General features: G+C 38.0%; 1 protein-coding gene across 11 annotated transcripts in view; it reads left to right on the top strand.

The window, feature by feature from the left end:
- Positions 1-16,184, top strand: part of ABL2 (ABL proto-oncogene 2, non-receptor tyrosine kinase) — a 106,241-nt gene that overhangs the window by 71,322 nt on the left and 18,735 nt on the right. For all 11 annotated transcript variants that reach the window (XM_074222139.1, XM_074222133.1, XM_074222138.1 and 8 more), the window contains 6 exons: positions 5,460-5,755; positions 8,625-8,897; positions 11,607-11,691; positions 13,265-13,442; positions 13,909-14,093; positions 15,285-15,437. In XM_074222139.1, the coding sequence (XP_074078240.1) occupies positions 5,460-5,755; positions 8,625-8,897; positions 11,607-11,691; positions 13,265-13,442; positions 13,909-14,093; positions 15,285-15,437 (1,170 nt within the window). The remainder of the gene's footprint in view (positions 1-5,459; positions 5,756-8,624; positions 8,898-11,606; positions 11,692-13,264; positions 13,443-13,908; positions 14,094-15,284; positions 15,438-16,184) is intronic.

Genomic DNA, 16,184 nt, shown 5'->3' with positions numbered 1-16,184 from the left:
GGCCATTCCAAAAGGAACATTTGAAATTCCCCTGGTTCATTGAAAGTCCATCTTTTTCCCTGGAAGAGGACATTCAGCCTTGCTGGGTAGTTCATTCTTGGCTGCATTCTAAGCTCTTTTGCCCTCTGGTATATTGTATTCCAAGCCCTACAAGCTTCCAGTGTAGCTGCTGCTAAGTCCTGTGTGATCCTGACTGCAGCTCCACAATATTTGAACTGTGTCCTTCTGGCTGCTTGTAATATTTTCTCTTTGACTTGGGAGTTCTGGAACTTGGCTATAATATTCCTAGGGGTTGGTTTTTTGGGATCTCTTTCTCGGAGGGATCAGTGGATTCTCTCCATTTCTATTTTGCCCTCTGCTTCTAGAATATCAGGGCAATTTTCCTGTAGTAATTCTTTGAAAATGATGTCAAGGCTCTTTTCCTGATCATGACTTTCAGGTATTCCAATAATTTTTAAATTATCTTTCCTAAGTCTGTTTTCCATATCAGTTGTTTTTTCAATGAGATATTTCACATTTTCTTCTAATTTTTCATTTTTTTTGTCTTGAAGTATTGATTCCTGATTTCTGTTAAATTCATCAATTTCCCTGAATTCTATTCTTTGTCTGAAGGATCTGTTCTCCTCAGAGAGTTTTCTTATCTCTTTTTCCATCTGGCCAATTTTGCTTTTTAAAGCATTCTTCTCCTCAATAATTTTTTGAACTGTTTTATCCATTTGACCTCAGCTGGTTTTTAGCATGCTATTTTCTTCGGCATGTTTTTGGATTTCCTTGACTAAGCTGCTGATTTCATTTTCATGTTTTTGCTGCATCTCTCTCCTTTCTTTCCCCAGTTTTTCTTCCAACTCCCTCATTTGATTTTCAAAGTCTTTTTTGAGCTCTGTCATAGCCTGAGCCCAATTTCTGTTTTTCTTGGAGTCTTTAGATGCAGGAGCTTGTGCTTCCTTATCTTCAGACTGAGTATTTTGATCCTTCTTGGGCTCATTTGCAAAATATTTCTCGATAGTGTTCCTTTGTTTCTTTGCTTGCTCATTTTCCCTGGTTTAGGGGTGCTTCCTGAGCTTTTGGGACACTCCCACAAGGGTCTCAATGTGTGAGGCTCTGTCCTCCCTCCTGGTCTGTGAATGACCATAAGTGCCCCCCTTCTGCCATGGGGCTGAGGTTGGGGGGGGCTGCTGTTCTATGGGGGGGCCTAGACTGCTGTCAGGATCTGAATGTGGTCAGAGCCCCAGAGTCCTGTTCCAGGGGCAGAGGACCGGGCTCACAGTCTCTCTTCACTCCCCTCCCTCAGCTCAATCAGAGCATGATTTTTGTTGCCTAAACAATGCATCTCTTAATCACTGAGTGGTAGCATTGAAGGAACTGTTCTCAAAATGGCTTGTTATTTGTTTCATTGTAAAGTTTGGCATATTTCTTGGCACGGAGCTTGGCCCTGGAAAGGGAACCAAGTAAAAGTCACTCATTAAGGGGTTTCCAATTAGCCTTGCATGACAGCTGGCGCTTTGAATCCGGTTCTAATTCAGCCTCTGACACTAGCTGTGTAATTTTTGGGGAAAGTCTCTGGACCCCTGTTTATCTCAATGTCCTCATCTCCAGAATGGGAAAAATAATAGCCCCTACCTCCCAGGGCTGTTTTAAGTATCACTTGACGCTGTCTTTGTGAAGCCTGCAGCACCAGGCCTGTGCCTGGGTCAGTATAGAAGAATCATCACCATTATCATTGTTATGAATAGAGAGCTTATGACAGAGGTGTCAAACAGACAGAAATTAACCTCTGAGGGCCCCAGATTTACATTATCTTTGGTGAGTTGGAGTTTTATTTTTCATTATTAAACATATCCCTATTGTATTTTAATCTGTTTGTACTGCACTTTGGAGTTTTATAAGCTGGAAGTTGAACACATCTTATGTAGCACATTTTCATTTACTTAGAAGGTTTGTAAAGTCTTAATTGGCTTGCTTTTAAAAGAACTGTCTTCATGTTCCCTAAGAGGAAAGAGTTTATGACTCTCATCAATATGTCCAAGGATCTGTGGTGTTCTCAGCGGAAGGAATTCCTTTACAAGCATCGATCTTATCTAGTAGAAGTTGTAGGGAGTTACCTGAGGCTTAGAGGTGATTTGGCCCTTGATTGCACAGCTAATAAAAGTGAAACTGTGAGATCTATATAGGATCTGAGGTCTGAAGCTTGAAGGTTATCTACTTCATCACCTTCATTTTACAGATGAAAATACTGAGATCCAGGGGAGGTAGGTGACTTGTCCAGTCACTCAGGTAGAATTCGAACCCAGGTTCATTCACTTTGTAACTTTTCACTGTTCTGACAATCTTTTGCCTCAGATTTCTTAATCTGTAAACCAAAGGAGTTAATTAACCTTAAGACCAGTCAGTTAGCCATCATTTTTTAAGAGCCTACTACTTTCCAGACACTGCTAAGTCCTGGAGAAAAAAAGAAAGGAAAGACAATTCTTACCTCAAGGAACTCATTTTCTAATGGGGAAGACAACAGGCAAACATCTGTGTACATACAAAATATTTGGACAAATTTGAAATCATCTTAAGAGGAGAGAGAGGAGAGAGAGAGAGAGAGAGAGAGAGAGAGAGAGCAAGAGTGAGCCTATCATTAAGAAGGATGGAGGGGCTAGGTGGCGTAGTGGATAAAGCATCGGCCTTGGAGTCAGGAGTACCTGGGTTCAAATCCAGTCTCAGACACTTAATAATTACCTGGCTGTGTGGCCTTGGGCAAGCCACTTAACCCCATTTGCCTTGCAAAAAAAAAAAAAAAAACTAAAAAAAGAAGTATGGAAAAAGTCCTCTTTCAATGAGAGGAAGGATTTTAGCATAGAGGAAGTACAGAGAGAGAACCCAAGGGACAGCAGTGCCCATGTCCAGGGACAAGAGATGGAGAATGAGGATCATGTTCAGGGACCAGGAAGAAGGTTTTTGAATTGTGGGGCAGAAATGTTAAGAGAGATTAGAAAATTTCCATGATGCAATTAACACATTCCTCAGGAAAATGGCATCCCTGAGGAGCCAGGCATCATTACAATCCTCTTCCTTTTCTCTAAAGACAATACAGTATTGGGAGATTGTCATTTTTGTAGTGGTTGAGATTTCTCCATACTTCCCACCATGTCAGAGGTCTCATCATTTCCTCACACAGCAATTATTGAAGTTTTAAAATGTATTCAGAAATGATCCAGATTAGGGGCGGCTAGGTGGCGTAGTGGATAAAGCACCAGCCTTGGAATCAGGAGTACCTGGGTTCAAATCCGGTCTCAGACACTTAATAGCTACCTAGCTGTGTGGCCTTGGGCAGGCCACTTAACCCCGTTTGCCTTGCTAAAAAAAAAAAAAAAGAAAGAAATGATCCGGATTCTCATGGTGTTTTTGCCTATAGTCCTCAACAAGCTTACTGAGACTCCTGTTCCCAGAGTCAAAACAGGATATAGTTTTGGGATCTGATCAGTTTTCATGGAGAAGCTTCTGTACATCCTGGGTCTGGCATCTCTTCTGCCCACAGTCATGTCTTAGTTACTTGACAAAATCAGCCTGTTAGCTTTGATTCCATAAATGTCAGAGATGGGATTTGAATCCAGGTCTTCTGATTCTGTTCATAATGCTGCTTCTGATTGATTTTTTTTAATCATTCTAATTGTCACCAACAAAAAACTGCCAGCCATTTATACATGTGTTATTTGGAAAGCAGTGTAACAGGAACATGTAGAGGGGAAGCATCATTTTCCTTCATATTTTTTTTTATGTTGATCACAGTTGTTTCACTTTTGCTTGAAGCAAATACTTCTTTGATATCAATTAACAATTTTGTATTTCTGTTCATATATTTGGTTACTAGTGATCAACAAGAATATATACATATTACATATGAACCTATGGATAAAAATATTTACAGTTTGCATATACACGTGTTCTTTTAACTTATTTTTTCTTATACACCTCAGAGCATATATTGTAGTGTACATATATGTCCAGTTCTTTAGAAATCCTGAATAATTTTTATTTTGTTTGGCAAAATATTGTAATTCTGGTTTTCAGATGAAATCAAAAACTTTCAATTGGAATTAAGATTTTACAGCAGCATATTCGATTTTTTATTCTCAGCCCTTCCCTTTCTCTAAAATAATAAATATTTAAATGGATGAAAACATTTTAGAAGGATTTGCCTATAAATTTAGCTAAACAGAGTAAACTAGAATACCCTCTCTTCATCCCCCGAATCCTATTCTGATTCCTTATTGTATTGCAGAGATAAGTTTTTGAAGGTATTGCCAGTAGACTCTATTATTATTTTCTTTAAGTTTATTTTGCAAGGCAAACGGGGTTAAGTGGCTTGACCAAGGCCACACAGTTAGGTAGCTATTAAGTGTCTGAGACCGGATTTGAACCCAGGTACTCCTGACTCCAGGACTGGTGTTTTATCCACTGCGCCACCTAGCTGCCCCTAGAGTCTATATTATTGTAACTTTATTGAATTGTAAAAATATTGATAAGAATACAGATTCAGTGATATATATGGTATGTGTGTCACCTGAGAAAAAGCCTGGCTCAGTGTAGAGAGGCTCTTCACCAAGACGGGGTTGGCAAACTGTATTCTTTTTAATCACAGCAATGAATTAGAACCTGTATTTCATTACAGATTACTGAGATAAAGAATCTTTTCCACTAGAAACAGGAAAATGCTCATGCTGGCAAAATCATAGGTCTTTCAAAATTATGGAAAGAATACTGAGATCACTCATTTCGTACAGTTGGAAATTTTTGCCCTGGTGATAAATTTTGTTTTTTTTTTAAATCTGTGAGTTATTCTGTAATGAGATCATAAATTGTGTTTTCAGCTGTTATGGTCCTCAAATTTTAAATTTTTTCTCATTTAAGTAAAAATTCCTTTTTTCTTTCTAAAGTGTGCATAATTTGTTAGTAAAACAGTTTATGGTTTTACCAGATTTTAATTTCATTTTAAAAAATTTTTATTTAAGGCAATAGGTTAAGTGACTTGCCCACGGTCACACAGCTAGGCAATTATCAAGTGTCTGAGACTGGATTTGAACTCAGGTCCTCTTGACTCCAGGGCTGGTGCTTTCTCCACTGTGCCTCCTAACTGCCCCTTAATTTCATTTTAAAGTTAAAATTATATTAAATTTCCATAAATAATGTTTGCTTCTCCAAATTTTTTGTTTTTGTTTTTTGGTTTGTTTTTGTTCTGCAAGTGACTTGCAAAAGATAAGTAACTTGCCCAAGGTCACACAGCTAGGCAATTATTGTGTCTGAGGCTGGATTTGAACACAGGTGCTCCTGACTCCAGGGCCCATACTCTATCCACTGCGCTACCTAGCCACCCCCTCCACATATTTTTGTTATTAAGTTTTTGGTTTTGTATCTGTAGTTAAACTGAAATCTTAAAACTCTTTTCTCCCCCTTTTTTGCTAACTGCTGTCTAGGTGAGAAGCTCCGAGTCCTAGGTTACAACCAGAATGGTGAGTGGAGTGAGGTACGCTCTAAAAATGGGCAGGGGTGGGTTCCGAGCAACTATATCACCCCAGTGAACAGCCTGGAGAAGCATTCCTGGTACCATGGGCCAGTGTCCCGAAGTGCAGCAGAATATCTGCTTAGCAGCCTTATCAACGGCAGCTTCCTTGTACGGGAAAGTGAGAGCAGCCCAGGACAATTATCCATCTCGCTTAGGTACGAGGGACGTGTCTACCACTATAGGATCAATACCACCACAGATGGAAAGGTAAGACATATCTGTAAACACCTTATGTGAGTTAGAGGCAGAATAGTCTGATAGAAACAGGGCTTATTCAGAAGATCTAGATTTGGATTCAGTTAATGACTGTGATTTTGGAGTAACTCATATTGAACCTCCTCATCTCAAATTTCCTCTTCTGTTGACTGAATACAATAGCAATAGTTAACTTGCTTTATAATAATAATAATAATAATAATAATAATAATAATAATAATAATAATAATAATGTAAACATCAAAAGTGTGCAGAAACACCTCCTAAATGTAAAGTGTTATATAACTGGAAGCTCTTATTATAGAGAAGTATTATAAGAGCCAAAATTAAACATACTTATCATTTAGCAAATAATGACAACTTCTATTTGGTATATTTATTTGGTTTTTTTTTCCAGCATATAATTTTGTTTTTCCTCAGGCTTTTAGGTTGCCTTGTGGACAGTTCCATTATCTTTATACTTGAAATCAATAATCTGATAAATGATAAAATATCCTTTCTTACTTTCTGAGTACAGGATGTGTTATTTATTATATTTATTAGGTAGGTTTAAAAATAAGTCATGGATGGTGAATTTTGTGTTTATAAAGTGACTTTAAATTGTGGATGATTGACTTTAGAAGAATATGACATACAAGTTTTTCATTGTTAGGTGAGTCTTGTAGTATTTTTAAGGATTCCCCATTTCATGGGAAAAGAGCTTACATTAACTCAGAAAATTTTATGCCTTAGTAGAAGTAGAAGGTCATTATATTATCACCTGATGGTCAACCTTCTGGTGATAAACATCTCTAGACTTTGGCTGATCTAGAGATAACAGGAGCTTATTCTATCATTTGTTTCTGGGCCATGCTGAGAATCTTTTGCAACTTGACAAAACTTGTCAGTGTACTAGCTTATTCTGCTACCGACAACTTGTCAGTGTACTAGCTTATTCTGCTACCTTCATTTACATAGCATTAAGAACGTAGAGGTCAGTTCCCAAACAACAGTGAAGTATCAGAATGGAACTTTATTTTGAATGATACCTACTATATTCAATAAATAAAGCTTCATAACATTTTATAACATTTATATATATGTATGTGTTTACATATAGGTATATAAATAAACATTTATGAAGGATCCTAGTTATTTGTCTAGTCTATATCCTTGTTAAAGGTGGAAAACCAAAATCTGGAGAGGTAGTTACTTTCCAAAGGTCACGTAACTAATTTTTGATAGACTGAGGACTAAAAATATAGACTTTTGATGATATTGGGCTAGCTCCCTATTTTCCTGAAAATTAGTTTTTCAATATTTTACTATTTTTCTAATTTAAAAATGTTTAATATATTAAATGGACCTGGACAGTATCCCCTATTGTAAATTGTTTGTCAAGTTAAGTAATCATCCCATAATATTTTTAAGTTTGCATTAATATTCTTTTGTCTAAAAACAGGTTATTTCTGTATTGGCTAATATTAGTAGACTTGGTAAAATAAAGTAGTTAATTAAATTTAAAGAATTGGGAATTATGTTGTTCATAAAATCTAATTTATGACACTATTCTTAAAGGTGAGATGATAGAGAAAACAAAAATCCGAAACTAAATATTTAAGATTGGCTTTTCTGTCTCTTGTCTCTGAAAGGCTATCAGATAGTGCAGTAAATCATCTAGGTGCCTGGGACTCATATTGAGCATTTTAACTTATCATTATTTGGTATTGGTATAAATAGTTGTATCATAATTGTACTTGACTCTTCTTATAAAATTATTTGCAAGTGATTTTAATAGAAATAGTTACTGCTACAGAGGTTAGTTTTTGGATGCCTTCTCTCCTGCCCCTCACCCTTCTCCCCTACTGCATAGTTCTGTCACTACAGAATGACCGAAGCTGACAGTGTTTTGTCATTTTGACCCATCCTATAAAGATGTACAACAAATAATTGGGTTATAAGATTGAAATCAATGAAAATTTGACTGTCCCAAAGGAACATCTTATCTTAGCCTTCTCCCATATCTCCCCTGTTCTAGTAAGCTATATTATTTGTAAATCCATAGAATTGTTTTGGTCTTGTTAATGCAAGCAACAAAATGGTTCAGCCCAAAGGTGACACAATCAGATGAAAATAGGGGCCACCAACTTAAGAACCCCTGTGAACCACATGGTGTCTTAGTTTTAAAATGTAATATTACCTTTTTTTGTTGTTTTTTTATTTTATTGTTTTGCTAAATATTTCCCAATTAAATTTTAAAATTAAATTTTAATCTGGTTTGGGCCACACTTAGAGTGCTGTGGACACCTGGCTTAAGCTAGTGAGGTTATGCTGAGTTTCTTTAAGTGTGCTACAGCATTTTGTATATTATATCATTGCAGTTAAAAGATAATTTATAATTTGTTCAGTATAATTCTTACTTACCCAGCATGCTGTATAGAAAGTATATGTTCACAAATCAAACCCAAAAAACCTTACTTAATAGACCCTTTTCTTACAAAGAATTCAACAAAAACCATAAGCTTTTGTGATGGGAAATTGTGAATGCATGAACCTTGCAACTAACTCTCCCATAGTGTTTCCAACTTAGATAATGCTTAAGTGCTTGCATTTCCTCATGACAAAGAATAGTGTATGCTGGGAACATTAAAAAGTCCAGGAGCCATTGATCTAGATAAGATATCTGTAAAGGCAAGGACACAGTCAATACAGTTGAATTGAAGTTTTACGATTTCTTGGGTATCATCAAAGTTTTTCATATAATCTATGAATATTAAGCTTTCTCAATTTTGCCCCAATAAAGATATTCATTTTTACTCCCAAATTCTCATTTTTGTTTTTTTATTTTTTATTTACTGTCACCCTCCCCATTTTGTCTCAGGTGTATGTGACAGCAGAAAGCCGGTTTAGCACTTTGGCAGAGCTTGTTCATCATCACTCTACAGTGGCTGATGGCTTGGTGACCACCTTGCACTATCCAGCACCAAAGTGCAATAAACCTACAGTCTATGGAGTGTCCCCCATCCATGACAAGTGGGAAATGGAACGGACTGATATCACCATGAAGCACAAACTTGGGGGTGGCCAATATGGTGAGGTATATGTTGGCGTCTGGAAGAAGTACAGTCTTACAGTTGCTGTGAAAACGCTAAAGGTGGGTAGTGGAGAATCACCCTCCTTGGGCTTCTTTTGTCTCTTGAACTGAGCTTAGTCACTTGGAAATATCAGCATGTCCTTGCCTTTAGAATGCTTTCCACCCACTGATGCCAAACACTTAAGCAAATTGTGATAGTTAACCTCAGGTCCTTTCCTAAATATGTAATTGCAAATTATCTTAGTGGAGACTGTTCACTGCATTGCAGAGAAACCCACATGTGGGAGAGTCTGACTGTGGAGGCGTGTGATGCTCTCAGTGGGAAGTTAGAAATGAATTTCATCTTTTAAACAAGAGTGAATCTGATAGAGCAACTCTGCTTTAAGGAGTCTAGATATTAGGATGTCCGTTTTACAAATAAACACTTATCACACTATTGACCCCCTTTACATTTTGAATACTGTCTTTTCCCTTGATTTTTGTGACTGCTGTCTCCTGGTTCTCCTACTTCTCTGGCCTCTCTTTGGTCTTTGGTGGATCATCATCTGTGAACCTGTTTTCTATATCTGAGAGAACCACAAGATCCTGTCCTGGGTCCTCTTTTTTTCCTTGCATTCTTTCTGTGACCTCAGTAGCTTCTGTGGATTCAGGTATTATCTTTGTACTAATGACTCTCAGATCTATATTCCAGGCCTGAGCTTGAGTTCTGAATCACTCTGTAACTACCTACTGGACATTTCCAACTGACTATTCTGTTACCATATCCAGAATTCATTCTTTTCCCTCAAAAGAATGCCTCTTCTAAACTTCTCTATTTCCTTTGAGGGTTCTTCTATCCATTAGTCACTTAGGTGGACTACCCAGGAGTCCAGTATACTTTTCCATCTTTCATTCTCTCCATACCTACAAGCATCCCTTTTTAGCCACCACCCTTGTTTAGTCCCTTTAATCATATTACATCTGAGTTATTGCCCTAGCCTCCTAATTGGTCTTCCCTGTCTTTGCTACTCAACATAGCTAGCAGATTAATTTTCAACGAATAATACAGTGAAACTACTCTTTTTCTAATCTGTAGTTCACATAGTCGGTGAGTTCATGTTCCCAAAGTACAAGCCTGACCATGCTTTTATCCTAAACAAACTAGTAACTTTATACTGGCTGTCAGAAAAATTTAAGTTTCTTTGTGTATTTTTAAAGCCCTTCCTAGCCTGACTCCCATCTGCATTTCCAGTTTTTCTGCAAATTATTCTCCTTCCCACAGTCTACTTTCTAGCCAAACTGACCTATTTGCATTCCTCTTGTTCTACAATCCACCTCAGTGCCTTTGCCAGGTTGTCTCCCATTGCCAGAATGCCCTCTGTCCTTAGTTCAGTTTCTTAATATTCATAATTCTCTTCTAGGGCTCAGTAAAGATGCCACCTCCTGTAGGAAGAAAAATTGCCCCAGTTAATGGTCCCCCCCCCCCAATTACTTTGAGGTTACTTTGTATGTGTTTTGTACTTTCTTACTTTTATTCATATTGATTACTTCTGGACATTTTAAGCCGTTTGAGGTCAGGAAGCATGACATTTTTCTCTTTGTATCCCCGTGTGTAGGACAATGCCTTGTATGGAGTAGGCATTTAATGAGTTACATTGTAAGGAGTAAATAATGTATCTAGAACTTAAACATAAGTTTTTTGAATCAGAGAACCCCACTATTTCTCCTACCCCACTGAGCCATACCTCTGGTAAATACTCTTTCAAAACTTTTCAGAGTCTCCATTTCACTTATTTTGAATTTTTTTGTCTATTCTGCTTCCTAGTCACCTAGACTATCCTCCTCCAAAATCTAAGAAGCTCAGTGACTAGAGTCATTGAATTCAAGTTTCATTCTATCAATGGACAAACCTTGATGAATCCATCTACATAGTAGGCCCTGTGCTAGATGATGGGATACACTGCCACGAAAGGAACACCCTCTTCTCCTAAGGAGTTTTTCACTAATCAGGAGGTAGAGAGGAAAGATAGCCTACATAGATAAAAGTAGGTTGGAGGAAAGCCACTAACCCTTGGGGGGAATCAGGAAAGGCTTCATGTAGAAGATATTGCTTGGGCTTCATTTTGAAGGAAGAGAGGAATTCTGTGGGGCGGAGATAAGGAGGGCATCCTAGGCCTCGAAATCTCCAATGTTCAACATCTCTGTGCTTCTGCCTGGGCAGACCCCTGTTCCCAGAATGCAGAGGCATGGAGATGGGAAGTAGTGTGAAGGCCAGTTTATCTGTATGGTTCAGAGAGATTGGAAATGGGGTAGGGACCTTCAGCATTGGGTAATGGTTAAGAGACATTGAAGTTATGAAGGAGTAGGTCCATGAAATTTTTAAAAAGCTCAAGAATTGGAAATTTAGGCAGTTTGAATGTGTATCTCTGTGAATACATTGAAGTCTGCTAGTATCAAGGCAGGAATTAGGGAGGTAAAGGCAATAGTAAGCCAGCTGCTAAATTCCTTAGAAAGGCGAAAGAATGAATACAAGAAAACAAAAGTTCTCTTGATTTGAACATTTGTAGTTCATCATTGCTGCCATTCCCTCATCTTCCAATTGGAATTTGCTCTGGAATTCTAGGGTTTTTTTTTTAGGTCAGTTGAGTGTTCAGAAGACTCATGGTCATCCCTCTGCCTGTCAGTAGAAGTCATTCTTCAGATAGCAAATGAAAAGAAGTATTCAGAATTCATATGTTCACATTTCATTTCCTATTTTGACTTTTATGCTTTTTTTTCTTTTCCTTTTAGGAAGATACCATGGAGGTAGAAGAATTTCTAAAAGAAGCTGCTGTGATGAAAGAAATCAAGCATCCTAATCTAGTACAGCTATTGGGTGAGATTTCCTTACCTTTTTACCAGATTTCTCCAAATCCTTTGCTCTACATTTTGTTATTTCTAAATTGTCTTTTTGGAAGCATTGTAATGGAAATTCTCAGAATGAATCCTTTTCCAAAAATGGGTCATTGCAGACTTTCTTAGAGAACTATTGTACTTTGTTGAGAATTGCCTGAGAAACAGCCTCGACCTAATTAAAGAATGTTAGTGTAGTTTATAAAGATAAGTGAACAGCATTGCATACCTGAATCAGTAGGGGTATCAGATGGAACAGAGCCTGGTAGAATAATCACCTCCACTTTTAGGTAGCATTTCTCAGGATCGGTCTTAAGTTTAGAGAGGCTCATTACCATTAGGCTGGCCACTTGGAACTGGATGCTTTTACCATTTCAACCAGTGAAATAAAAAAAAATAACTCCTCATCTTGTTTGAACTTTTCTACCTTTTCAGTGTTGCTAAAAATTCACTTGTGGAAAAAAAACAAGGAGGTCTACAAAGATTTGATCAGTCATCAAGTATTTATGAATCTTCACTTTGAGTGCTAAAGCTAAGCATAGAAATCAGATTCAAATGGACCCTGATTTCTAGCAGGATTTTAATAGGAGAGACAAGGTGCTCAGTCTCTGACAGAGAGACAAGAAGCATATATACAACATACAGAGCCAAATACAGAAAAGGAAAGGTTATTTAGTACTCTTGTAGGAATCAGAAAAGGCCACATTTAGAAGATCTTGAGCTGAGTCTTGGCATACCATGGCCAGTCCAAGTTAGGCAGAGAAACAGCAAGATCAGTTTATCTGAACTATGGAGCTTATCGAGAGGAGTAATAAGACTGGAGAAATGGGATGAGGCCAGCATGAAGTACTGTCAACTCAATTGATAGAGGCCAGTATCACAGGAATAGCTCTATTAGTCCTCATAATATGTACCCTGAACTTGACAGATGAGACTGAAGTATGTGTTTTATCATTAATATCCAAATATTTCAGAAACACTTTAAAAACCCTTTTGCTAAGCATGAGCTCACAATCTTTAATTCAATATATAGTAAATAACCACTCCACTTTTAAGTTGCATTCTGTTAGAACCCATGTGTGTATGGGTCCTAAGAGGTACTCATTGTCTTGTGGTAAAAGAACCCTGGACTTGGAGTCTCAGGGATTTGGGTTTCAGTTTCCCTTCTAGCACTACTCACTGTGTGATCATTGACAATTGATTAATCTCCATACTTAATACTCTTGATTTTTATAGACACAATATAGATAAGGTCCTTTTCAAATCTTCGGAGCCAATGTTGTTATTATTTTTAAGGGTGTGAACACTCTTCTTCTGCCTATCTGTGCCTTTGCTCTGGCTTCTGTCAAACCCATGAAACCAATGACTTTCCACAAGAGGCAAAAGAGGGGACCCAGGGCTCCCTCAGGAATGTCGAGTATATTGTGAGAAGAGGAGGGAGGGTGCTGAGAGCAGAGCTATAGAAGTCCTGGGGGTCCTTGGGTGTCTTCGGTGACCAGACTCCTCTGACCACCACTTGAAAAGCATTTTCTCCTTTTGACTTTGCTGCCTCTCAGGGGTGTGCACCTTGGAACCACCTTTTTACATCATCACGGAATACATGCCTTATGGAAACCTCCTCGACTACTTGCGAGAGTGCAACCGTGAGGAGGTGAGTGCGGTGGTGCTCCTCTACATGGCCACACAGATCTCCTCTGCCATGGAATACCTGGAGAAAAAAAACTTCATCCACCGGTGAGTGAGACCCAGGCTTCCCTAAGAGACACCATCTCAGACATCTCAGACCCCCCCCCCCCCATTAGCTTTGGGTCCAATCCTTTTGCTCCCCTAGTGGCAATGGTGAATGGGTCAAAGGCACCATTCAAATCATCCTACCCATCTCTCTTCCAATAATAGATATGTAATAGATTAACAATATTCTAAAATGAACACACATACACAGCACACACCTTTTGTGCTTTTTAGGAAAATTATTCTTAAGAATTTAGCCATATTCTGGAGCCAGCAAAAACTATAATCACTTGATAGTTTCTCAGCATTATAAATGATTTTCTATTACATATAGCTTTTATAAGAATGGCATTGCTCTGATCAACTTCTCTAAGTTGTTACTCTTGACTCTTTATGAAATATTAAAGATTGTTTTCTTCATCTCTGAAAGTAATTGTCAGTGTGTTCTCTCTCTTTTTTTTTTTTACAGAGATTTGGCAGCCCGTAATTGCTTAGTAGGAGAGAATCATGTGGTCAAGGTTGCTGATTTTGGCTTAAGTAGATTAATGACTGGAGACACCTATACTGCTCATGCTGGAGCAAAATTCCCTATCAAATGGACAGCACCAGAAAGCCTGGCCTATAATACTTTCTCAATTAAATCTGATGTCTGGGGTAAGAGTAAAAGAAATATAGATGAATATTTTTTGTGTTTTTCACAAATGATCTCCTTTCTCTAGTATTTGATTTTTGGTGAGAACTCATTTTTCTTTCACCATCAAATTCTTTGTATCAGAGTTCTAAAGAGCCTCTGTAAAAATAAACTCTCCCTGTCACTGTTTTATGCCATTGATTATTAGAACCTTGACACAGTTGTTTTTCTGTCTCTCTCAGAAAAGGACTTAAGATGTCTTCTCCCCACAATGGTCAACCCAGCTTCTATTTAGTTCTTGTTGTCTCAGGAAACAGTATGGTTCAGTGGAATTAAAATATGCTCAAAATCTTGTTTGTAAATTCTTATCCTAGTTTTAACTGCCTCTGACCAATTCACTTTTATTTTCCATGCGTCAGTTTTTGATAACCTTATAGACTTTTTCTTTTCCCCTAGTCTTTTTAGGAAGCAGAGTACTTGGGGGTGGAGAGTGTGGAATAAATTGTCTATAGCCAGAGCTATAGAATAAATGACTAGGGATTCTTTTTTTGTTGTTGTTTCTTTGTTTTTGATTTTGATTTTGCAAGGCAGCAGGATTAAGTGACTTGCCCAAGGTCACACAGCTAGGCAATTATTGATTATTAAGTATCTGAGGTCAAATTTGAACTCAGGTCCGTCTGATTCCAGGGCTGGTGCTCTATGCATTGTGCCGCCTAGCTGCCATGACTAGTGATTCCAAGTGCAAAAATACCTGTGACTCTTATCAGTCATCTTCCCCTACCTTGAATCTTGTGCGCTTCCAATTTTAAAATTAACTGAAACTTCTAAGATTGTGCCTTAAACTATAGAATACTCTTCAAGTTATCTTAAAAGGAAAAGTTAAATGCCTTATAATTACTTATAACTTATAACTATTGAAATAGATGAAGCAGCACTAGTCCAGTTTATTTAATTATTTATTTATTTAGTGGGAAATTCGGGATCATGCAGCAAAAGAAAGTGTAAATTCGTTCTGTAAGGTTGAAGGAAAAAGTTCTTTCGTTCTTTCATTCCTTGAGGTTACATTAGTGACGGTAGCAAATACTAAAATGATTGGGTCAGAAATGACAGGTGAATAGTAAAACATATGACACCCCTCCTAACTTAATGAGAAATAGTAGTAGTATCAGGAAAGAGGCTTGTCTGCTTATTTTGTTTTTCAATTCCTCCTACAGCTTTTGGGGTACTGTTATGGGAAATTGCAACCTATGGGATGTCACCATATCCAGGTATTGACCTGTCTCAGGTCTATGATCTACTGGAGAAAGGATATCGAATGGAGCAGCCTGAAGGGTGTCCACCAAAAGTCTATGAACTTATGAGGGCATGTGAGTAGTTTTTACCTGTTTTATTTTGAAAGATTAAATCAGTATCTAAAGATGAGTGAAGGAGTCTGGAACATTTTACCTCTCTGGGTTGCTTGACTCAATCCAGAGTCCAGTGGCATGGATTTGGGAGGCTTTTACTATTCCCCAGTCAACTGACACCACATACAACTCACTGAGTCTCATTTCGTGCTAGGAACAGTTCTCTTTAGACTGGGGACCCAATTAACCTGAAAAAAGTTGACATCTTCAGCAGAAAAATAAGATTTTCCTTAGACTTTTAAGATGAAAGGTAAGGGAGAGCTTATTTTTAAACAACAGCCACATGACCGTGTGTCAAGCCATTGGAGAATACAACTTCTTTTGTGAATAACAAGGGTTTCTGGGGGCTAGTGGATTGGGGGAAGGGATAGTGGTGAGGAATTAAACTGTGATTGTATTAGACATAAGCCATAAAGATTATCCTCACTTCCTCAAAGGTGGCCCAATGAGTTCGTTCTTATATAAACTGAGATCTAGCCAAGAACCTGAGATTGAAGTGATGCATGAAAGATGAAGGACACTGAGAAACATGAAATGTCTCTGCTTTCCCCAAGGAAAAGAAGTGATTGGTATACCGAGAGAAGAGACCCAACCTTGTCTTTTATGTGGGCCTAGCACTTGGAAATTTAGTGTTTTAGCTAGCTAGTGGGCCCTGTGGGTCTGGAACCTGTCAGCAAGTTTACCTTTGACTTTGTAGGCATTGACACA

This window comes from Macrotis lagotis, chromosome 2 (assembly GCF_037893015.1).
Source record: "Macrotis lagotis isolate mMagLag1 chromosome 2, bilby.v1.9.chrom.fasta, whole genome shotgun sequence".
In the NCBI taxonomy this organism is placed as follows: Eukaryota; Metazoa; Chordata; class Mammalia; order Peramelemorphia; family Peramelidae; genus Macrotis; species Macrotis lagotis.
The sequence above is the reverse complement of the archived record's forward strand: the minus strand, read 5'-3'. Positions and strand labels throughout refer to the sequence as shown.